The 24,224-nt window shown below is 38.5% G+C and overlaps 2 protein-coding genes across 2 annotated transcripts in view; one reads left to right on the plus strand and one right to left on the minus strand.

The window, feature by feature from the left end:
• Window positions 1–781: 781 nt before the first annotated feature.
• LOC140469249 (carboxypeptidase M-like) lies at window positions 782–22,798 on the plus strand. Its single transcript, XM_072565588.1, has 8 exons — window positions 782–941; window positions 1,364–1,461; window positions 3,154–3,326; window positions 5,698–5,882; window positions 13,137–13,292; window positions 17,031–17,183; window positions 19,240–19,388; window positions 22,679–22,798. The coding sequence occupies exons 1-8, from the start codon at window positions 782–784 to the stop codon at window positions 22,796–22,798; spliced, it is 1,194 nt and encodes a 397-aa protein (XP_072421689.1).
• Window positions 22,799–23,203: 405 nt separating this feature from the next.
• The window catches only part of spaca9 (sperm acrosome associated 9), a 45,434-nt gene continuing 44,413 nt past the window's right edge, over window positions 23,204–24,224 (minus strand). The window contains exon 5 of the mRNA XM_072566212.1: window positions 23,204–23,400. Within this exon, the coding sequence (XP_072422313.1) occupies window positions 23,367–23,400 (34 nt within the window). The 3' untranslated portion in view covers window positions 23,204–23,366. The remainder of the gene's footprint in view (window positions 23,401–24,224) is intronic.

Raw genomic sequence — 24,224 nt, forward strand, 5'->3', positions numbered from 1 at the left:
AAGTCTTGTTTAAAGTCTGTCTGTGTCTCATCCTGGAGTCAGACTGGTTTTATTTCCAAAGTAGGAATTAATAAAATGCCACATTTATACAGATTGTGTGCATTTTGAACAAAATAGAATGTATCTGCAAATTCAAATCTGCAAATGCAAAGTCACCCGATAGATTTATATGTGTGCACCTATAACCTAGCGCCGTCTAATTTTTGACCTTCCAAATTATGCTTTAAATATGGTGGCTAGAGACAGTCTGTGAACAAATCTTTTGTGTAGAATCGCTCCTTCAGTGACATTGGGTTCCACTTTAGTGACATCATAAATGTAGACAATGGACCATGATAATTACAGCTTTAGAATCTCATAATGCTGTCCACGCCTAAGCTGTGAAACCTGAGTCTTTGCTAAGAGGTAGAGAATTATATTTGTTTTAAATGTATAGATATCTAAATATTTGGCAAGTTTTAATTAGCCAAATACTGTATAAAATCATTATAGTCATTCTCTGACCAACATTTGAAAGAACTATGTGACATCAAATGCGAGAACAACTATTTATTTTCATTGATGCTGATGAAGATAATGTGACAATTCCAATATGAATGATGCTCATTTAAAATAAGGACAGCAGGAATCTGACAGCTATCAAAAATATATTTTATTAGAAGAACTGCAGAAGAAGCCTGAAGTAGTAAAATAATTTGAAATGGAAACTTTTCGTTCTACCTTGCAGACTTGCTTTCCTTGTGGCCTTGCATTTATGAGACTCAGACTAAGAGGATACTGGATGTACACAGTGTGTTTTCTTTTATTTGTGCTCCATCAATGCTCTTATACTTTGGACTTCAAGTACCATCACACAAATTCTCTGGAGGCTTATCTTCAAGATTTGCAAACAAATTATTCATCTATTACCCATGTTTACAGCATTGGACAATCAGTGGAAGGTGAAGTATTTCTAAACATTTCAAGATGTATAATTGTCCTTTATTAAATGTCGTACCATGTGACTTGGTTTAGAACGTCCAATTCTAAAGTATATTGGGGTAGCATTCTATTGAATGGGTTTGCACCTGAAGCCTTCATTTGCCATACTGATAAATGGAAAATGGGTTTTCAGTACTTTAGTTATAGCAACTGCAGTGAATGGTGGAATACATAGCTCCAAAGTTTTACTACATTCCTGTTGTACTAGCTAATAGGCTATACTTAACTCAAAGGGTAAAATGTAGGCATGGATTCAAATTATCATTATAAATCACTCAAGCATTATTCTAACAATCTACAATGTCATTCAGAGTTCTCTGATTGGATCACTACAAAATAATCACTCCACTGTTACTTGTCTGTATGACTTACTATGCATCAGGTCGGGAACTTTTGGCTGTTGCAATTGGAAAATACCCAAGGGAACATCGCATTGGCATTCCTGAGGTTAAATATGTTGGAAATATCCACGGAAATGAGGTAAACTCTGATTTGTTATGAATGTGAGGGCATGTTACAAATGTTATGGGGTTAGACTAAGAGTAAATTCTAATTGGGATTTGCAATAATATCCTTGACTAAAAATAATAAGCATAAATACATGAAGTCATGCTTGCTGTTTCTTCCTTTAGATAAAAGCAAAGTTCTTCAGTAAAACAACAACTCTGACAAAACAATAAATATCATGCTTTTTTAAAATTTGATTGGACTCTTTAGGGGACAATTTTCACAGCCTTTACCTGGTGTTAACAGGGACAGTGGCCTTAAAACCAGCTTGCTATCATTATAACTCTGCTAACCCCTACTGACAACACAACTGACTGAACATTGAAAAGGACCCAGCTACTGTAAGGTATCCAAAGTCAGTTTCCTAAGATATCTTCCCTTTAACATGGAAATGATGGTTGCCATGACTTAACAGAACACTAATTATTATTTCATGCCAGTACTGAGTCTCTGACTAGTTCTGCATGCAGTAGTATTGAAAAGTTCTAACCGATTGTAAATGTTGAATTGTTTTTATGGAGAGGCAGAGCCCACAAAAATAAACAGGGCATCCATCTTCCTAGGATCCCCAATATCCAAGGTGATGATGGCTCCTGCCAATTCCCAATCCTACCACTTACTTTGCTACCAGCTGCCCACATTTAATTTTGAGGCATCAATCTGTCAAACTGCATCAAGATATAAATTTGGGCCTTGATGCTGAAATGTCAAATTTAATTGATGCTGGAACCTCAAAATAGGCAGCTAGAATGGGCACTCTGCCAGGCCATAACCATGAGTTAAAATTGGTTTCCATTTCAATTAAAACAATGTTTTACATTCTATTTTACTTTCTTACTCATTCTCACATGATAAAATGTCTCATACTATCCACACAAGAGGAACATACAACTTAAGTGGTAGGTGTCAATATAATACTGATCATGCTATGAATATAGTTTTACATTACATAGAGTGTTCAGTTACCATCAAGGCCAATTGGATGAGACCCTGACTCCCAGAACACACACTTGTAGTATTGACTATCCTCATTTTCTTTGCATCACTTTGATTCACATTTTTATTCTTTGACTTCTGTTCTGATGATGAATCACCAACCTGAAATCTTAATCCTGCTTTCTTCCCACAGATGCTGCCAGACCTGCTGCATTTCACCAACAATTTCTGCTTTGCCTTGTTCTTGACTTTTTGGGCAAAGTTATGTGAACGGGTTGTATAAGCTTGACTTGCAGGGAAATGATGGCTAGGTGGTATTATCACTAGAATATTAATACAGTGACCCACATAATGTTCTGGAAACTTGGGTTCAAGTTTTGCCGTGGTAGATGAAGGAATTTGAATTCAATAAAATATCTGGAATTAAGAGTCTAATGATGACCATGAGTAGATAGAGCTGGCACTGGAAAAAGCACAGCAGGTCAGGCAGCATCAGAGGAGCAAGAGACTCAAAATTTTGGGCAGGACCCTTCAACAGAACTGAGGAGGGATAAGCAGGTTGAGAAATAAATGGGTGGGGGGCAGCAGGAGGAAAGGTAGATGGGATGTCAATAGCTGAAGTCAATGAAACTAGCCGTTGCTTTCATTTAAACCGTCTGCTAAATTTAGAGACTAGAATGGAGGAGGACCTTTGGCTTTTCCTATTGCTTAACACTGTATATTGTGCAGCCTCTTGGCAGGGAGTTGCTGCTACATCTAATCGATTACCTGGTCACAAGTTATGGACATGACAAGAACATCACTAGGCTGGTTGGCAGCATGAGAATTCATATTCTGCCCTCCATGAATCCTGATGGGTTTGAAACCTCGATTGTTGGAAAGTGTACAGGGACCCATGGACGGTAAAGCTTTATTTATAGTTCCTCTATATACATTTCTTCATTTCCTCCTTACCTCCCTTCTTATGACTGTAGTGCATAGATTTTCAAAGTAGAATCTTGTTAATTTCAGGCTATCAAATGGTCAATTATCTCAATAGCTATCTAGCTATATAGAGTCATACAGCATGGGAACAGACCCTTTGGTCCAACTCATCCACTTTGACCAGACATCCAATCTGGTCTCATTTGCCAGCACTTGGCCCATTTCTCTTTACACCCTTCCTATTCCATACACCCATCTAGATGCCTTTTAAATGTTATAATTATACCCACCTCCATCACTTCGATGTACTTTTGTCTGTGACTTTGGTTCAGCAGCATTAAATTTAGCCTGTGCTGACTGAAAAATTACTATAATATTGTTATGCCTTTCTTTTTGCAAACTGTACCTTCCACACACCCCCGCAACCATAGTCACACACTGCTGTTTGAAGCCTGTTATAGCCTGATTAATTGAGCATGTCTAAAACTAAATAAAATATTGAAAACATCATGTGAGAAAAATATATTGGTAAGTTCATTTTACCTACAGTCAGACCCTTTTGATTCATATTGTGCTGCTTTATAAGTCACTTTTCTTACACATTTGCGGCACTTTTTAAAATATAATTAATCTGTTCACCTCCACTCCTCAGTACAGGTGGATGGGGATAAATACTACATTTCAGATTTGCATGATTCTTGATTCTTTAAAATGGAAGGGTCACTGTACATTTGGCACATGCTATACATCATCACTGGATACTTGTTAATACGCTAACAGGTTGTTTGGATTGTATATTTCTTCATTTAGCTCTGCCAAGTTTTTAACCGCTGTTCTGCTGAATGAATAGTCAGTAAGGTACTGATCATTATACATTAACGATCTGGACAAAGAAACTGAGGGCATTGTTGCTAAGTTTGCAAATGACAAAAAGTTAGGTGTAAGGGCAGGTAATGTTGAGGACATGGGAAGGTTACAAAAGGACTTGGACAGGTTGGGAGAGTGGGCAAAGAAATGACAGATAGAGTACAATGTGAGAAAATGTGAAGTATGCACTTTGGTAGAAAGAATAGAAGTGTAATCTATTTTCTAAATGGGGAAAGCTTCAGAAATCTGAAGCACAAAGTGGTTTCTGAGTCTAGTTCAGGACTCTCTTAAGATTAACGCAGATTCAGTTAACAGTTTGGAAGGCAAATGCAATGTTTCAAAAGGACTAGAATACAAGAGTGGAGATGTACTGCTGAGGCTGTATAAGGCTCTGGGCAGACACATTTGGAATATTGTGAGCAGTCTTGGCCCTGTATGTAAGAAAGGACGGTGGGGGGGGTGGGGGGGGGGGGGAGCGGGGCGGAGTCCAGAGGAGGTTTACAGGAATGATCTGGGAATAAAGGGTTTGTCATATGAGGAGCAGTTGAAGACTCTGGGTCTGTACTCGATGTAATTTAAAAGGATGAGAAGGGATTGCATTGAAACTTACAGAATACTGAGAGGCCTGGATAGTGTGGATGTGGAGAAAATGTTTCCACTAGAAGGAGAGACTAGAACCCGAGGGCACAGCCTCAGAGTGAAGGGACGACCCTTTAGAACTGAGATGAGGAGGAAGTTCTTCAGCCAAGGATGGGTGGTTAATCTGTGGAACTCATTGCTCAGGAAGTCAATGGAGGCCAAGTCACTGACTTGTATTTAAGATAGAAATAGATAGGTTCTTGGATTGTAAGGGAATCAAGGATTATGGGGAGAAGACAGGAGAATGGGATTGAGAAAAAAATCAGGTGTGATTGAGTGGTGGTGCAAACTCAATGGACCGAATGGCCTCATTCCATTCCTATATGTTATGGTCTTATTTATGAAAAGAGTGTACCATTTTAAAAAAAACATCTGATGCACTGCTGAATTAAGTGCACAATGTAAAGTGAAAACCTTTGTTCCATTAAACAAAACTTGCTATACTCTTGAGCTGCCAGTGAGTTTCTATACAGTATAAAACACTGTTAAGAAGATGAGATGGTAAGAATAATTGGATCTACATAATAGCCTATTGGTGGTCTAAGGATATACAGGTAATAAGTAAATAACTCATGGAGAATCACAGGAGTGTTATGGCCCAGTAGAAGCTATTCAGCCCATTACATCTGCATCACCAACAACACAAATTGTTGACTAATTTAGTTCTATTGATTTTTACAATGTAAAAGAGATATACTTATCAATGCATTTGAATTAACCAATCAGTTTCCCTTTAAGAAACTTTCTTTCAATGGACTCACGTAGATATATATTTTATAAAATAATTCTGGTTGCCACAAGGAAGTGTTATTACAGCCTCCATATGCTTTTCTATGTTTACAGATATAACAGTAATAAAGTGGATTTAAACAGAAATTTTCCTGATGCTTTTGGGCAAACAACAGCATCTCTTGAGCCAGAAACTGAGGCAGTGATAAAGTGGATTCATAGTGAACCGTTTGTGTTGTCTGCCAGTATTCATGGAGGTGCCATTGTGGCCGCTTATCCATATGATAACAACAATCTAGGTAAGCTTTTAAAATTAGTTTGTATCCCCCAATGCACACTTTGCAACTTGGACATGTCTTGCTTTTCATTTAGGTCTTCAACTAGTGGTAATTTAATCTGAATAGAGTTGTGGAAAACATTGAGATTGATGGCTGTGTTGAGCATGCCTGATCTCAATGACCATTACCAATCTTGGGCTTTAGCCATTGTGGTGACTTTTCTAAATTTTGACTTCGCTGCAAAAGTATAATATTCTACTTTTTTTTAATGGTGAAAGATTCCTACAATGCTCTGTTTAAATTGGCAGGATGTCACATGATGTTTAATAATCTTAACAGTACATATCGTTTTCAAATACTGATACAAACAAACAAATTTAGTTTTTTTTCTAATGCCTTGGACAATGAGTGTATCCCTTAGACCATGTAGTTGCCATCAGCAATTCAACTGGGGATGTTCTCAAAGAATAAAACAAAAGAGTCTTCATCAATAAAGAAGGGTCAAGACTTATTTTGTTTGAACAGCCACCTGTTATTCCAGTCACAAATGCATTAATTGAGTACTGCAATGATGCATTTTGATTTATTTCCATCATTGCAAACAGTTGAGCAAAAGACAAGTACTTAATGATGAAAAAAGCCAAAGAAGAGAACTTAAAAAAGAGGTTTCAAAGAAGACTCGAGATGTTAACTTGTTTTCACCATCAATGCTGCCATATCAGCTTTCTCTAACACTTGCTGTTTTTGAGAACTAAAAATAGCTTATCATGAATATCTAAAATCATATTTAATGAGCAAAAACAACTGCATTATCTATGTGTTCTAAAAGAAACAACAACCTATAATTATGCACCATTTTTCACATTCCAAAATGCTTCACTACACATGAAGTTATTATTTTAATGCAGGCAAATACAACAGTCAATTTAGGCACAAGATTCAACAAAGAACAAATAAGAAAAATAGCCAGTTAATCTCTTTTGATCCTGTCAGGTCACAGTTAATCTTAATAAACTATCCTTCTTCAAATTGTATTGTTGAGATTCTTTATATTCACCAGGTTGGATAGACAGGGTTCCATCCCATCTGATAGACAGCAGACCCAATGTTAACTCTATGCAAGTTGATGAGTTTTGGGTGAATTAAACCTGAGTTGGCATCATGAACAATGTTGTACTTCCTTAATACTGCAATGAAGCATCAATCTAAATCCTAAACCCATGTCTGAGTTGGAGCTGAACTCCTCTTCTGACTCAGAGGTACGTGTTACCACTGAGCCAAAGGTGACATTAGTGAATAGTTCATCTGTAGCTGTAGTAAAAGCATTATCTCAATCAAAAGATATTGTTCAATGTAAACAACCACAAGATAAATGTTGGCAAAATTACCTAAATCCATGTATTTATCTTGCCATTTTTAGGCTACAGATTAGAGTACAACATTGTGGTTTAAAACAAAAAAATTGTTTGTCCTGATTCCAGGTTAATCTTAATGCTTTTCAAAAAGCATCCTATTTTTCATCCAATTTAATCTCAAAAGGTCTCTCATTCAACAAACCCATTTGTCAAAGCATTCCTGATCAATGGTCACCAATACATAAGGAAAGGGATCTGAGTAAACCTCTAATCCCTTTAAATGTGACATAGTTTAAGATTTGTCTAAAATATTATATTGGTAGGAGCAAGAATGCTTCAAATATCTGCAGCTCCCTAAAGCCCACAAATATGAAAATCACATCTTCTTTATAACCAGATTAAGTGATTCAGTCATAGAATCAAATATACAGAAGGAGCTATTTGGCCATTTGTGCCAGTGCCTAATCTCCAAAAGAGCTACCATTAGTTCCACTCTTTGCAGAAACTATCATTGTGTTATTGGAAGAACCTCCACCCAAATAAAAATCTTGGACTTTAACTGATTATATTGAAAATATTTTACACTTGCTGTTGATTTTGACCGAATATTGTTGCAGTTAACATCAATATCTTTAGATCAGCAGTAACCTGTTGAGCACCTTGAGTATTATAAAAAACTGTTTTACAGGAATTTTTGTACTATAGTTACGACTTTTTTCTGTCAAATACAAGCCAGGAAAGATTGATAATGGATATGGTTTTGAATGCTAAACAAATTGAATTGTTGCTGGAGTGACATAAATTCTAAATGATAGCTATTAATTTTTAGTGATGAACATTAGACAAGCTAAGACAACCAAAGCCCTAGAAAAATGATTAGATTATGTGATTAATGGCGAATGGTGTTACTTTCACATTGGGTGCAGACAGAGAAAATCAGCAATTTGGTGCACATAATATATTAGTCACTGCCTCCAAGGTAGGTTTAAACCCAACGTGATATTACTGTTTGTAGATGAAGCAATTACAAGAGTACTCTATGATCTAACGCACATGAGGAAAAAGATTGAAACATTAACCCACAGCCCAACGTACTTTGACAAAGCTGAAGACTTTAAGGTGAGATGTCAAAAGGAGCTTGTCATTTCATGTGATGTTGAGGCTAGACATTTCTTGAAAGAGAGAAGAGCATGGGCAGTGATAAATTGCTAAGAAACACACAGCAATAGAGCAATAGAAGAAGCCACAAATAGCAACCTCCTGCACCAGGATGGAAAAGCTGACAGCGCTGAGGGATGACCAATGGTTTCTGGATGAACTGATGAGTGCTCTTGAGCGTGTGTCAGTTCTGAAGAGTTTGGGTAATTGTTATGAAGGTGTAAGGGTTACTGTACTATTAAGAGAGTTGAAAGCTAGCAATGACTTGGAGAGACACAGAGAGTCCAGAACAAGGTAATAGTGTAATGCCTGGTCAGAACAGATAGCACTGGTTGGGTTGCTATGAGACAAAATCAAATAAAATTTCAGCCAATCAGTTTAAATTATGCCCCAAGAGATACCAAACTCCAATCAAGTTTGAATTTGGTATTTGGACAATATTAAAACCAATGAAACAATCCAAAGTTTTGGGCTACAAGAATAACACAGTTTCAACAGTTCAACAGCAGCAAAGAGAACTGCCAAAGAATCAACAGATGTAGGCTGCTAGTAGGAACTCTCTGAGAGGTACCTATCTGGAGAAGGAGTTTGCACAGAAAAAAATCATTAACACTGACCTGGAGAGCAAATTTACAGACAAAGATACAAAGAGAAGATTCGACAGCTGGCTGGTTTTGAAATTTGAATTTTTCTGTAAATCTTAATCGGGGTTTTATCGGACCAGTGTTGTAGAAGGGAAGCTAAAAGATAAGTTTAGATAAATGAGTTGTAAATAAATGTTAGTTAATTATTCTCTGTTAGACTTTAAAAAATTAAAGTTATTAATTTTTACTTTAAATAGTGGCTTTTGGCATGGTTCTTTCACAGATTACAGCACAGGGTGAATCTTTACTGTGAGTTGGGTTTAAATTAGCAGAGGCGTTTACCCTGTGTTGTAACATAATTTTGAATTCTTGTTGGGAAGACATCAAATATGAGAACTTAACATGGAGCTGAGGCATCACATGACAGAAGGCTCCAAAATGTCTGTCTTTATCAAAACACGTTTTCTATTGAGCCTGATAAAGCTGGACAGCTGAAGCTTTGTACAAGTTGGAGCTCGTAGTCTCTGATATTCCTGTTACAGGAGGCATAGTATGTTGACAAGTGTATGCTTATGTTAACAATTAGCAGGTAACATGAGGAAACAAACACTGAAACCAGTGATTGACACAGAAATAGCCATACAGAAGTCAGAATCTGATTTCTGAGATGCCAGACAAAAATGAAGACTTGCATAGAGATTTAACTGAATTGTGTAAAACTATAAGGGACCTAGATAGATAGGAAATTAAACCTTAAGGGGAGGTAGTAGGGTAGTGGAAATGTTATAGTACTAGGAATCCAGAGTCCCCGATTGATGTTCTAGGGACACGAGTTTGAATCTCATCATGGCAGATGGTGAAATTTAAATTCAGTAAAGACCTGGTATTAAAAGATGATCTATGGTGACCATGTAACCATTACCAATTGTCATAAAAACCAAACAACTTTACTCATTTCATGTAGGAAAGAAAATCTGTCATCCTTACCTGGTCTGGCTATATTTGACTCCAGATCCATAGCATTGTGGTTGACTCTTAACTGTCCTCTGAAATCGCAAAGGAATTGCCATAGGAAGTCATTCAGTTTAAGGGCAATTAAGGATGGACAATACATGCTGGTCCCGCCAGCAATGTTCACATCCTAAAACCGAATAATAATAGATCACAAGGAGTGGTGTGCGTAGATTGCAAGATAATTGATAGGATTGGAGGGATATTGAGAAATAATCTTTTCACAAGAAGCTCCTGAAAGAGTAGTAGAATTAGAAACTCCCATTGCATTTAAAAAACACTTGGGACTGGAAAATTGGGTTAGGATGATTAGCTATAATTTAGATAGCATGGACATAGTGGGACAAATGGCTTGTTTTTGTGGTGTATATATTTATTAGTTGCTATGTAAGGTGACTAAAAGCAAGAAAGTGAAATTTTTTTTCAGCCATGACAGGTGTCTAAAATGCAAATGATTTGGATCCTTAGGACTGAATGACTTGCTAAGTGCAGTAATATATTTCTAAATGTTTTTATTTGTAGTAAATTAGAATAAAAACAAAAAATGATGCAATGTGGGGGAGACTATTTAGTCCATATACTTGTGTCAACCCTTTGGCAGAGTAATTAATCCCACTGCCTTATTATTCCCAACTTCCATTTAAGTGTTTTCCCTTCAAGTATTTATCCAATTCTCCTATAGGTTTTTATTAAACTTTCTTCCACAGCCCATTAAGTTGCCCATTTTGTTTTCTTTACAAATAAATAAAACTTTTATTCTCTTTTTTAACTTTGAGTTATGACTGCACACTGGTTTCCTCAGGATGTGGTGGAGTTTCTATCCGAAAGATGGATCATTAAGCATTCTAAGACCAATCTTCAATAAGTATCTAGAACTAAACAATATTTACCATGCGTCATAGATATGACAAATCATTTGATTATGTTTATCACTATAAGTTAATAGAGGTGTTGAAAGGTTGCATTGACAGTAATGATATGAGATTTATCAAGAAGCTACTTTGGGAACAAGTAAGTGAGCATCAGGCTAGGAGAAGGATAATAAGATATTAATTCAATCTCTACAGTGTGGAAACATGCCATTTGGCCCATCAAGTCCACACCAACTCTTGAGAGCATCCTATCTAGACTCACCCTCTACCCTATCTTAGTAACCCAGCATTTCCCATGGTTAATCCACCTAACCCACATATCCCTGAACACTATGGGCAATTTAGCATCGCCAATCCACCTAACCTGCACATCTTTGGACTGTGGGAGGGAACCGGAGATCCTGGAGGAAACCCAGGATGGGCAGAACATGCAAACTCCACACAGACAATTGCCTGAGGGAATTGAACTCGGGTCCCTTGCACAGTGAGGCAGAAGTGCTAACCATTGAGCCACCGTGTCACGGTTTTAAGTGAACAAGGCTGTGCTCTGTGCACAGAATCTTATAGCATGGAGATATGCCCTTTGGCCCAAACTGATCCACGCCAGCCAAAATGTCCATGCACACTAACCCCATTTCCCTGCACTTGGCCCATATCCATCTAATGCACTCCTATCCATGTATTTGTCCAAATGCCTTTTAATTGTTGTTAATGTACCCGCCTCAACCACTTCTGCTGGCAGCTCATTCCATATGCATACCGCCCTCTGTGTAAAAAAGTTGCCTCTGGCACGGTGGTACAGTGGTTAGCACTGCTGCCTTGCAGCGCCAGAGACCTGGGTTCAATTCCTGCCTCAGGCGACTGTCTGTGTGGAGTTTGCACGTTCTCCCTGTGTCTGTGCGGGTTTCCTCCGGGTGCTCCGCTTTCCTCCCACAGTACAAAAATGTGCAGGTTAGGTGAATTGGCCATGCTAAATTGCCCGTAGTGTTAGGTGTAGGGGAATGGGTCTGGGTGGGTGCGCTTTGGCAGGTCAGTGTGGACTTGTTGGGCCGAAGGGCCTGTTTCCACACTGTAAGTAATCTAATCTAATCTTAGATTCCCTTTTATTCTTTCCCCCTCTAACCTTAAACTGATGCCCTCTAGTCCTTGATTCCCCAACCCTGGGAAAAAGACTGAGTGCATTCACCCTATACATGCCTCTCATGATCTTATACACCTTATACTACTGTTGCTAAAATTATTCAATCTGTACACAAAACAAACATTCAGAGAATTAGATTTTTAGGGGTAAAGGTGGTACCACAAACATGACTAAGAGATTTTCTTTTGTAAAGGATATTACTGAATTAGATTGTCATTAAAAAAAAATCAATGGTAGGTATCATGCTCACCATTGATGAGATTAGTTTTCAATTCCAAATTTATATTCATTGAATTTAAATTCCACCAGCTGCTGTGATGGGATTTCAACCCCTATCCCAAAAGCATCAGGCTGAGTGTCAGGATTATAAATCTGTTAGTTGTATGTCAACATTTTTTCAACTCAGTTTGGTGTAAAGATCCCCAGGAAACATTGGAGGGGGGTGGTCTCTGCTGTTCTGGAAAACATTTATTCCTTAATCGCAACAAAACTAAACACATTATGTGATCATTTAACACATTATTGTTGGGAGAATGCTACAGTCAAATTGACTGTTACATCAAACTAAATTGTAATAGCAACTGTGTTAACAAAGACTTCATCAGCTATGAAATATATTGAGTGATCGTAAGTGCACAAATGGCGCTATAAATGTGCAAGTACTTTCTTTCCTATTCTGTACAGTAGCATGTTGGCAAAAGTATTCATTCTTGTGAGAGGGAACCACATCTGAATCTGTTTTGAACTTCAATTGGTGTTCACACTTTTGCATTTTCCAGTAGCTTCACTGAATAGTAATAGGAACTGCAACCCTAGCAGGTTCTCACCAAGTTCTCTTATTGCAGTGGTTGTAATTATCATGTCTGATTGATTGGAGCTTGCACAGTGAAAACTAGACTTGATATATTCCTCATTGGTTGTTTCACACAGGCTGATACTTTTACCAGTGAAACCTTGAATGAGCTTGAGTAATTTGTCATTATTTTTGACTGTTCTATGTTGTAATATATTTTGAGCAAGTTTGAGCATGTGATGCTCTTTGACAAAATAGGAAAAGTTTACATTCTGAAGCATTTCTGTATAGAAATTTCATTTTTGCTGTGAAAAACGTTCTTAAGTGAGTACTATTGAGAATTCACTTTTGTTCTTCACAGGGAGCAACAACTACAGTCGGAGTCCAGATGATGATGTGTTTAAATACTTGGCAAAAATGTATTCCTTTCACCACAAAACCATGTACAAAGGGAACTTATGTAAGATGGAATTCCTGAATGGTGTGACGAATGGAGCTAAATGGTACAGGATATCAGGCAAGCCATTCAATACAGGGGACTGGATAATATTCCACTCCCTCTTTGGAGTTTCTAAATATCTTTAATCTTAATGGTTGAAGTTTCACAGTTAATGTTAAGGTGGTATAACACACTCTCATTGCACAATGTCAATTTTAGGTAGTATCATGGTGGTACAATTAAGGCAGAGTAGTTGAAATGAACAAAACCCTTTCCATAAGATGCATTGTATTTATTTTATTATAATTTTCCTTTATCTCTAATTGTTAAAATATATATATTGGCTTGTTCTCCTCTCCTGGGTTTATACCAACCAGACACTATTGGCCACTTTTGAAAAGTATGGTGCTGGAAAACTCAGGCAGCATCTGAGGAGCAGGAGAGTCAATGTTTCGAATATAAGCTCTTCATCAGGAATGAGGGGTTGGCCCAAGGGGGCTGAGAGATAAATGGGGGGAGGGGGGGAGGGGGGTGTGGGGCTGGGGGGAAGATAGCTGGGAATGCAATAGGTAGATGAAAGTGGGGTGAAGGTGATAGGTTGGAGAGAAGGTTGGAGCAGGTAGATGCGAAGGCGCTTCCATGAGGAGGTTGAACAGTTCATCAACTTCACGAACACCTTCCACCCCGACCTTAAGTTCACCTGGGCCATCTCGAGACCTCCCTTCCTTCTTGGACCTCTCCATCTCCATTTGCGGTGACCAACTTAACATGGACATCTACTACAAACCCATTGACTCCCACAGCTACCTGGACTACATGTCCTCCCACCCTGCCTCTTGTAAAAGTGTTATCCCTTATTCCTAATTCCTCTGCCTCCACTGCATCTGCTCCCAGGAGGACCAATTCCACCACAGAACATCCCAGATGGCCTCCTTCTTCAAAGACCGCAATTTCCCCTCCCACATGGTCGATGATGTGCTCCGGTCCATCTGCTCCACTTCCTGCACCTCCGCCCTTGAACGTTACCCCTTCAATGGCCAGAAGGACACAATCCCCTCAGTACTTACCTTCCACACCACAACTGCCGGACACATCGCACCATCCTCTGCCGTTTCCACCACCTACAAACAGACCCAACCACCAGCGACATATTTCCCTCCCCACCCCTACCTGCGTTCCAGAGAGACTATTCCCTCCGCAACTCCCTAGTTAGGTCCATGCCCCCAACCAACCCACCCTCCACTCCTGGCACCTTCCTCTGCCACTACAAGAAGTGCAAAACCTGTGCCCACACTTGCCCCCCTCACCTCCATCCAAGGCCCCAAAGGATGCTTCCACATCTGATAGAGATTTACATGTACTTGCACACACATCATCCACTGTGTCTGTTGCTCTCGATGTGGTCTCCTCTACATTTGGGAGACAGGAGGCTAATTTGCGGAACTATTCAGAAAACATCTCTGGGACACATGCCCTAAACAACCCCACCATCCTGTGGCTGAACACTTTAACTCTCCCTTCCACTCTGCCAAGGACATGCAAATCCTGGTTCTCCTCCACCGCCAAACTCTAGCCACCCAACACCTGGTGGAAGAATGCCTCATCTTCCGGCTTGGGACCCTCCAACCAGAAGGGATCAATGTGGATTTCACCAGTTTCCCCATTTCCCCTCCCCCCACCTTTTCCCAGATCCAACCTTCCAACTCAGCACCACCCTCTTGAACTATCCTACATGTCCATCTTCGTTCTCACCTTTCTGTTCCACCCTTCTCCCCGACCTATCGCCTTTACCCCCACCTTCATCTACCTATCTCATTCCCAGCTACCCTCCTCCCCCAGCCCCAACCCCCCTTCCATTTATCTCTCAGCCCCGGTGGCCTACAAGCCTCATTCCTGCTGAAGGGCTTATACCTGAAACGTTAATTCTCCTGCTTCTTGGATGCTGCCTGACCACTGTACTTCTCCAGCACCACACTCTTCGACTCTGATCTTCAGCATCTGCAATCCTCACTTTTTCCACTATTGGCCACTTCGATGTCCAAGAGAGCAGATGTGTAGAGAGATTCTGCAAGGTGACTCATCTACTGCTTTATACTTTTCCTGCCTTATGAGGCAATGGTCAAAATCTGAATTCCCCATTTGAATGGTCGTGATGTTAACCTATATCTTCCCATTCAGCACATGATTCTAGTCTGTTATAATTCCTGGGCTTCCAGAACTTTGCACATTATGAATACACTCCCCCTTGAACAATAAAATTATATTGGAAAAGTACAACAACTATGGCCAACGAGAAAAGTTTAGGATTATATGATACTAAAAGAGGTTTCCAATATTACCAAAACAGTGTTTGTTTTTAAATTGGAAAAGAATAATCAAGAAATTGATTAGATGAGAAGAAAAAGAATGACAGAGCAGGTTTGAGAGACTGTTATGATCTAACGCTGTATCTAGTTCTAATCAATTACATTCTGATCAATTTTGACCCTTTGTGCTATTGACTTGGTGGTTGAAACTTGTACAAGGATAATAAGTGAATTGATAATTTAATTGTCACTGAATATTTGTAATATTTTGGGTGGCATTGGCTAGGCCAGCAATTAAGCTTCATCCATTTTATTGTGGTCTGGAGTTATATATAGGCCACAACCAGTAAGGCTGGCAGACTTCCTTCCCTAAAGGAACAAAATTGAACCAGATGAGTTTTTAATGACAACCAATAATAGTTACATTAAGTGCACATTTGATTCCAGATTTTTTATCCAATTCAAATCTCACTGTGGGAATGCAGAATGACTCAGTGATTAGTACTGCTGCCTCATAGCACCAGGGACCTGGGTTCAATTCCACCCTTGGGCAACTGTCTCTGTGCAGTTTCCAGTGTCTGCGTGGGTTTCCCCCAGGTGCTCTGGTTTCCTCTCATGGTGCAGGTTAAGTGCATTGGCCACGGGAAATTGCACATTGTGTCCAGGGATGTTCAGGCTAGGTAGCAACGGGAAATGCAGGGTTACAGGGATAGGGTAGAGATGCTCTTCAGGGTATTGGTAAGGACTCAATGGGTCAAATGGCCTGCTTCTGCACTGTGGTAAAAACAATGACTACAGATGCTGAAAACCAAATACTAGATTAGTGGTGCTGGAAGAGCACAGCAGTTCAGGCAGCATCCAACGAGCAGCGAAATCGATGTTTCAGGCAAAAGCCCTTCATCAGCTTCTGCACTGTACAGATTCTATTCTATGTCTATCTACCATGGTAGGATATAAACCCATGTCCTCAGGACTTTTGTCTGAGGTTCTGAATTCATAGTCCAGGGACATTACACCATTGCCTTCTCTAAAGAGCAGTGATATGCTGATTGGGTAAGATGGAGTGGGTCAGAGAAGGCTTATTAGCATCTGCCCTGCTGGGCTAAATGACTTGATTCTCTTCTGTAAATGTTCTGTTGTTACACTATATAGTTTGAGGGACCTTTTCTATGCTAAAAAACTTACCAAACCTACAACATTTGACAAATGCAATTTGAGAATGTTTGATTCTGACATTGTCGAAAGAGAAAATTAAGATTCCTCACTTCATAAAAAACACTCAAAAAAATCCCAAACCATGTCTCTGAGCTCTGTCTCTTGAAGTTTTAATATTATTAGTTGCTTTGCAAACATCACATCTTATTACACTCTTGCACAGCTGGCTCAGCTATGACCATGGGTATAGAGCATACATAGCAATTTACAATTTACAAAGCAAATTGTATGTGAAGATTTAGCACGTCTTAGCTTCAGGTACGTCTATCTGACAGTTTTCAATATCTCTTACTAGGTGGTATGCAAGACTACAATTATGTATGGGGCCAGTGCTATGAGCTGACGTTAGAGCTATCTTGTTGCAAGTACCCACCTGCAGCACAACTACCAAACCTATGGGAACAGAACAAAGTCCCACTCATCGTCTTTATCCAGCAAGTCCATTTAGGTACATATATATGTCACTGTGCATCTTAACGCTTGTTGTCTCAATGTGGCCTTTTGCTAGAGTTTCCTTTTGGAAAATTCTCATAATTTCTCATCTATGGATTTCAGTGGGTCAGCAACTGTGTTGCAATGCACTGTCCACAGATGTGGTCCTGAATAAAAACAATAACGATGTTAGTTGTAGCAGAGCTAACAGAAAATGTCCCATGATTCTTCACAAGTGTTAACAAAGATTTTTGATACTGAGCCACAGAAGGACATTCCAGAATAGTTGACTTGGGTAAGTTTTAACGAGAGTCTTAAAGGGATGAGAGACACAGGTAAAGAGATAGATACATTTAGGAACAGAATCCTGGAGCTTAGGGCCAAGACAGCTGAATGGATAACCACTGATTAAAATGCCAGTGATTAAAATTGAGGATATGCAGTCGGACAAAATTGGAAGAATGTATGTGATTTTTAATTAGACACTGGGTACAAGCTCAATGGTACTTCAGTTATAATTTTAATAGCACTGAATATCAGCACAAGGTATAAAATTCAGAAAATATGATTAGTTTGTTTCATGGCTCTGCCCAAGTCAGAGAAATAAGGTGATCAACTAGGGCTATTTTCCCCGGAGCGTTAGAGCCTGAGGGATGACCTTATAGAGGTTTATAAAATCATGAGGGGCATGGACCAGGTCAGTAGACAAGGTCTTTTCCCCAGGGTGGGGGAGTCCAAAACTAGAGGGAACACGTTTAAGATGAGAAGGGAAAAATTTAAAAGAGACCTAAGGGGCAACATTTCACTCAGCGGGTGGTGCATGTATGGAATGGGGTGCCAAAGGAAGTGGAAGAGGCTGGTACAATTACATCATTTAAATGGCCATCTGGATGGGCATATGAATAGGAAGAGTTTAGAGGGATATGGGCCAAGTGCTGGCAAATGGGACTAGATTTATTTAGGGTATCTGGTCGGCATGGACAAGTTGGACTGAAGAGTCTGTTTCTGTGCAGTATTTCTCCACAGACTCTATGATTCTATTTGGTATTTTAGCAATTGACATTAAGGTTACACCAGCGCATATTGAATATTACTTATATTTTACAGGGCAACAAACACCAAAAGCTGCCAGTGGAGGCTTTTAACAATGTTGTTCAGGCCTTATATTTGTATCAACACCAGCCTCTATTGCAGTGTTTCTTAAAAGGAGATGGGGACCCCGAAGTGAGGCCACAAGCTGACAATTTGGGGTCGCAAGCTCAGAGGCAGCATTGGCTGACCCATCTATCCTGCTCTCATAAGTCTTCTCCTCGCACTACTCCACTCATTGAAAGTCACAACAGCTTTCAAGCCTCAAAATGGGGTAACTGTGGAATGACGTTTAGAAAGCAATGCCTTATTGGCTTCAGTAGTGGAAGACACAGCTGAAGGTCTCCAATTTGCTTTAACATTCTCTATTATTGCAATTGGTGTTGCAACTGGATTAGGGCATTTGAAGTCAGTGGCCAGAATTCTACTGTTATTAAAGGGCTTTGCCTTTTTGTTAAACAAATTGAAATAAAGCTAAACAGTAATGCAGCTAACTTGTAATAATCTGCGTAAAGCTTTTTTCACATCAGCTTTAGATGAATCCTGATATGGGTGGGTGGGGGGGGTGATCTTTTAAATTATTTCTTTGTCAGAAAAGAAGAAATCGTTCCATTTTTATTGTGCCTTTCACATTTCCATTGGATGTTCCAAAGTGGTTCACAGTCAATGAAGTATCAAGCCAGGATTGAATGATTTTGCTTATATTTTGTTAACGTTTGGCATTGTGTCAGCTATAGTTTAAAAGTAAAGATATCTCATTACAGATTTTGTCAACCAACCTGTTCTGAAATGTTATGACAAACCTCTGGAGTAGATCAGACTTGAACTTGGGTCTTTTGGCTCAGAGGTAGTGACACTACCACTGCACTGCAGGAGCCCTATTGTCTCTTTATATTCTTACCTATTTAACTTGAAGTTAATAGAGTAGGTGACTGGACTTGAGTAATTTCTAAGTAGTAATTTACCTCCCCTTTTGCTTTCAGGATTAAAAGGCAGAATTCTGGATGATAAAGGAAATCCTATTTCCAAAGCAATTGTAAACATTTTTGGCAGGAGTAATCTTATCCCATTTCAAACCAATTCTCAGGGAGAGTACTATAGGCTTCTAATTCCAGGGGAGTATGTTCTTAAGGTAAGACTGGGGAAGATTTGATTTTAGAATTCATTGACTATGAAAGCATTAGGAATCTCCATGTGTTTCAAAATCTGTCATTACCTTTGTCCTGAACTTGTAGCTTCAGAAATGTGTTCTTTGAGAGTGCAAATATGGGTATGTATAATGGATGAAAATTAAGGTGCTGAGAAAGGATAGTTAATTATATGCCTGATATTACAGCAAGAAGACCTTTAAAAAATGAAGCATTTACAGCCAGTAGTGATGAGTGCATAAAGACAAGCGAGAGCTAGAAAGAAGTCTATAAAAATCCACCGCAGGAAATGAGTCAGAAATCACACACGTGATACGTAGGGCACCAGAATGCACTTGAAAAAGCTTAATACATCACTCAGACAAGTACAGTGTGTTTTTCTGCATGATTCTCTCAATAACGTCAATTATGTGTGACCCTCATATTTAATATAAGCCACCTTACTGGGTAGCATTGAGACATAAAATGTATGAGTAGGCTTTTCAGTCCTCAAGCCTACCCTGTCATTCAACAAGATCATACCCTACTCTCTACTCCGTTTTTGCGCTGAGCACAGCCATCAACTCCTAGGCATTTCAAAATTCTATCTACCTCCTCCTTAAATATTTTCAGCGATCTAATATTGGCAGTTTTCCAATTCTCTGAATGTTTCACCAATGCTGCCACCAGTCTGCAGCAACTTCCTCTAAATTCCATGGATGCAGGTCATCAGGGTCTGGCAACTTTTCTGCCTTTAATCCGAGTAGTTCGTCAAATGCTTTGTCCCTTTTGACAGAGACTATTATAAGACCTTTTCTCTCATTAGCACAATGCATATGTTATCTTTGGGATGTTTAGAATGTCCTTCACTGTGGAGACAAACACAAATTATCTACTGGTTTAAATTATCTGCTATTTCCTTCTTCCCCATTAATTCCCAGTTGTATCCTCCAAGGGTCGAATGGAAAATCTCACAGACCATATAGTCTTGTTCTTTACCATTCAAATTCTTTAGTGATTTGTTAAGTCAATCAAAAGACTTTAATGACCTAAGGAGGTAACTGCCCTAAGGATTCATGTCCACTCAAAAGGGCAAAATGAAAATTCAAATATAATACCTGATACATATTTCTATGCCAAACAAAAAGGAAACCTCCTATGTTAGCAATATCTGCTGTTCCTTGATCCCAACTGTGATGTGTTCTTTAAGATAACAGATTAATTAAATGTTTGAAAGTTAATGTTTTTTCTTACTTCTTACATTTCTATCTTTCTCTGTCTTTATAATTTGAAATAATTGTTGCAAGACCAGTTTTAATTATCCCATGTAATAATGCTTTAATAATTTCAAAACTAACAAATGCATTTTTAGTTTTTTTAAAAATCAATCTAAAACCTATACATGGAAATTTTTAATGGTGTGCTCCCCAGTTTTCTTTCTTTGATTCTTTTCTTGATTTCCCATCATGGCCTCCTAGTCAGTGAATTAAATAAGTGACCTGCTCTGAACTTTGCCCTTACATTTGGCAAGTTAAAAATATGTCAGAATCTTTCTTCAGTATCTCTAGTAATCTTCCAAAGGAGAATAAACTGGCCACCATACAGGATCTCACCCATGACGAGGAGGACTGGCTAAAGCTGGGATCACATTAGTTTATGTACCTCTTAACATCCAGTTATTGACCATTCTGCATGTTCTTGTTTTTCACAAGCTTATATGTAGTATGGCTAAAGGAAGAAAAAGTTGAGAAATAATAATTACTTAACAAAAAACATAAATGGCATCAGCGCAGATTTTGTTAAATCGAATTAAACACATACTTCAACCATATAAGAAAAGAAACATTTTCATGCAGCAAGTGGTTAAGGTTTGGAATGCACTGCTGGAAGCATGTTTAATTTTGGGCATTCAAGGAAGAATGTGCAGGATAACAGGGAGAAGGCAGATGAGCTAGTATGGACATGATGAGTTTGAATGACCTTCTTCCACACTGGAATAATTCTGTGATTCACATTTTTTAAAAGTGAATTTATATCACAGATTTTTCTCAATTACTTATTTGGTGACCACCTTGATTTTAATTACAAGAATGGAAGAGAAGATGGTACAATGAAGGGGGAAGATGGTGGTGTAGTGGTATATCTGGATTAGAATTCCAGAACCGCAGGTTCATATTTTGGGGACATGGATTTGAAACCTACCATGCCAGATGATAAAATGGGAATTAAATTAATGAAAAAAATTAATAGAAAGCTAGACAAATGGCAATCATGCAACTATTGTCATATAAACGAATCTGGTTCACTAATGTCAATTCAGGAAGGTCATCTGCCATCAGGAAGGTCAACATTTGACTCCAGATACACAGGAATATGGTTGATTTTTAACAGCCCCCTTGGTGGTTAGGGATGGGTAATAAACATTGTTATAGCCAGCAATGACTATGACTATGTCATTGCTCCTACATCTTTTCTCCGTGAGCCTTGGTTGGGTGCTCAGCCCAGACTAATGGGATGAAGTTTATTTTGGTCTGTTTTGTGTGATGAGCCTAAATGAAACAAATTTGGGCTTCTCAAACCAATTGTAGTAGCCATGGACCTCATTGCCTTAAAGGCATTGTGGGTGTCACCTCACCCTAAGGACTGCAGCAGTTCAAGTAGGCAGTTCACCAGTACCTCCTCCAGAGCAATCGTGGATAAATTGGAAATAAATGTGGTCCTAGATAGCAACTCCCACAACACATGAATAAATTTAGGAAAAGCAAATCAAAATTGGGGTGCCTGAAACAGTAAATAAAAATGCAAGATACAGTAAAGGATATTGGAGAAGGGGAGGACTGCAGATGCTGGAGCTCAGAGTCAAAACGTGAGGCGCTGGAAAAGCACAGCAGGTCAGGCAGCATCCGAGGAGTGGAAGAGTCAATGTTTCAGGAATACACCCTTTATAAGATATTGTTATGTTAACAATAATAGCTACACAAGTTCAGAAAACTTTTCCCTTCATCTATGTTTTTGTTTGCTGCTACAGGTAGCTAGGTTAGAAAACATTCATTTTCCAATACTAAAATTCCTAATTTGTCTGATCACAAAAAAGTGAAGGGTCTTTACAATTGATAATCCTGTCTGCCATTCAAATTTAGCAAGACTTTCTATTTACTGTTGTATTTACTGTTTTCACATATCAAAGTTTGCTAGCACTGTAATAGCTCTATGAAGGTTGCTGGAACTACCTGCCTGGATGATTTTCTTATTAATTCATTATAAAATTATTATGATTCATGTCTTTTCCCTACAGATTGAAGCAGAAGGATTTGATCCTTTGGACAAGACAGTGGATGTGTTTGATAATATAAACCTCTATTCTGCTGCTGTTTATGATTTTGTACTTCAGAGATCAAACTCAAGCAGCACTTGATAATAGGATAATCTTTAATCAAGAAAGGAATGTGGATTTGTATTCGAACTGACTGATTTTAAATGTTCCAGTGCTCTGTGGATGCTGACATTACAGTTGCAGCATAAGAAAGGAGTAAGGAAAATGAATTAGGAACAGTACACTAAGCCTAGCAAATCCTATTAGCAAATGTAGGCAGCACACCTCCCCACAAAAATACATCCATTTGTGTAAACAAGCATGTAGAAGATTTTATGGTCACTTTGGTAAATATGTTGTGTGGATCTCTCTCCTTGTTACTAGCCTGAACCAGAGTGAAAACTCAAATAAAAGAATATTTAGAAAATATTTTCAAATTACTCACTTTCTTAATATTGCAGAATATTCCAGATATTTGAGTCTTTTTGCTCAATTGATTGTGTCTTAGTAAAATGTGGCATTGCACCTACTCATAACCTCCACTTCAGCCTTCTTTAACATAGTTATTGCTGAAAAATACCAGCAATTGGTTGCAAAAGACCACTGATCCTTACTTTTTATTAAGGGTTGGTTGACTCAAATTCTGAGAAGACCTTAAATTGTTTCTGGGCTAGAATTCTAGAATATTTGGTCTCCAAAGTGAGCTGAGAAAACAAAAACGAAACAAACTCCAGTAAAATGTCATATTTATAAAAAAATGATTCTCTGAAAGGTATGTTAGACTACTGTGTATATTTGGAATTCCCAAGGTACTTTAGGAACATTAGAAACAAGGGCAGACCATTTGGTCCTCCAGTCTATTCTGATATTTCACAGAATCTTGATTGCTTTGTACCTCAACTTCATTTACCCACCTTTGCCACATGTCTGTTATGTAGGATAATATAAGTGGTTTCTTTTTACTGGTCTATTAATCCAGAGTTCTAAAATAATAATTGGGTGATGTAATTGAAAATCCCACCATGGTAATTAAAGAATTAAAATTCAACTTGCTCAGCAAACCTGAAATAAAAATTATCATAATAGTTAGCCAAGATGCTACTGAATGTCACCTGTATCAGTAACTATGATACTGCCAGATTATTGTAAAACAAATTAATGTCCTATAGGGAGGGAAATCTGCTGCCTTTATTTGGTCTGGCCTACATTTGACTCCAGATCCACAGCATGATAGTTGACACTTAACTGCCCTCTGAAATGGGTTACCTCAGTTTTATTCAAGATGGATCAAAGGAAGAAAAAATGGGGAATAAAAGCCAACCTTTTTAAAGGACTCCTATCCATTGAATAAATTTTTACAAACCTCTATCTAAAAGAGAAAATTTCATTGCTCTAGCAACTAACATTTCAGCGGAGGGAGATCTAAATTCCCACTATCTTTTGTGTAAAAAAAAGTTTCCTGATTTCAGTCACAAATTATTTTAAGATTAAGTCCACTTATTGATTCCCTCTTTGGAGATTTTCTGTG

This window comes from Chiloscyllium punctatum, chromosome 49 (assembly GCF_047496795.1).
Source record: "Chiloscyllium punctatum isolate Juve2018m chromosome 49, sChiPun1.3, whole genome shotgun sequence".
In the NCBI taxonomy this organism is placed as follows: domain Eukaryota; kingdom Metazoa; phylum Chordata; class Chondrichthyes; order Orectolobiformes; family Hemiscylliidae; genus Chiloscyllium; species Chiloscyllium punctatum.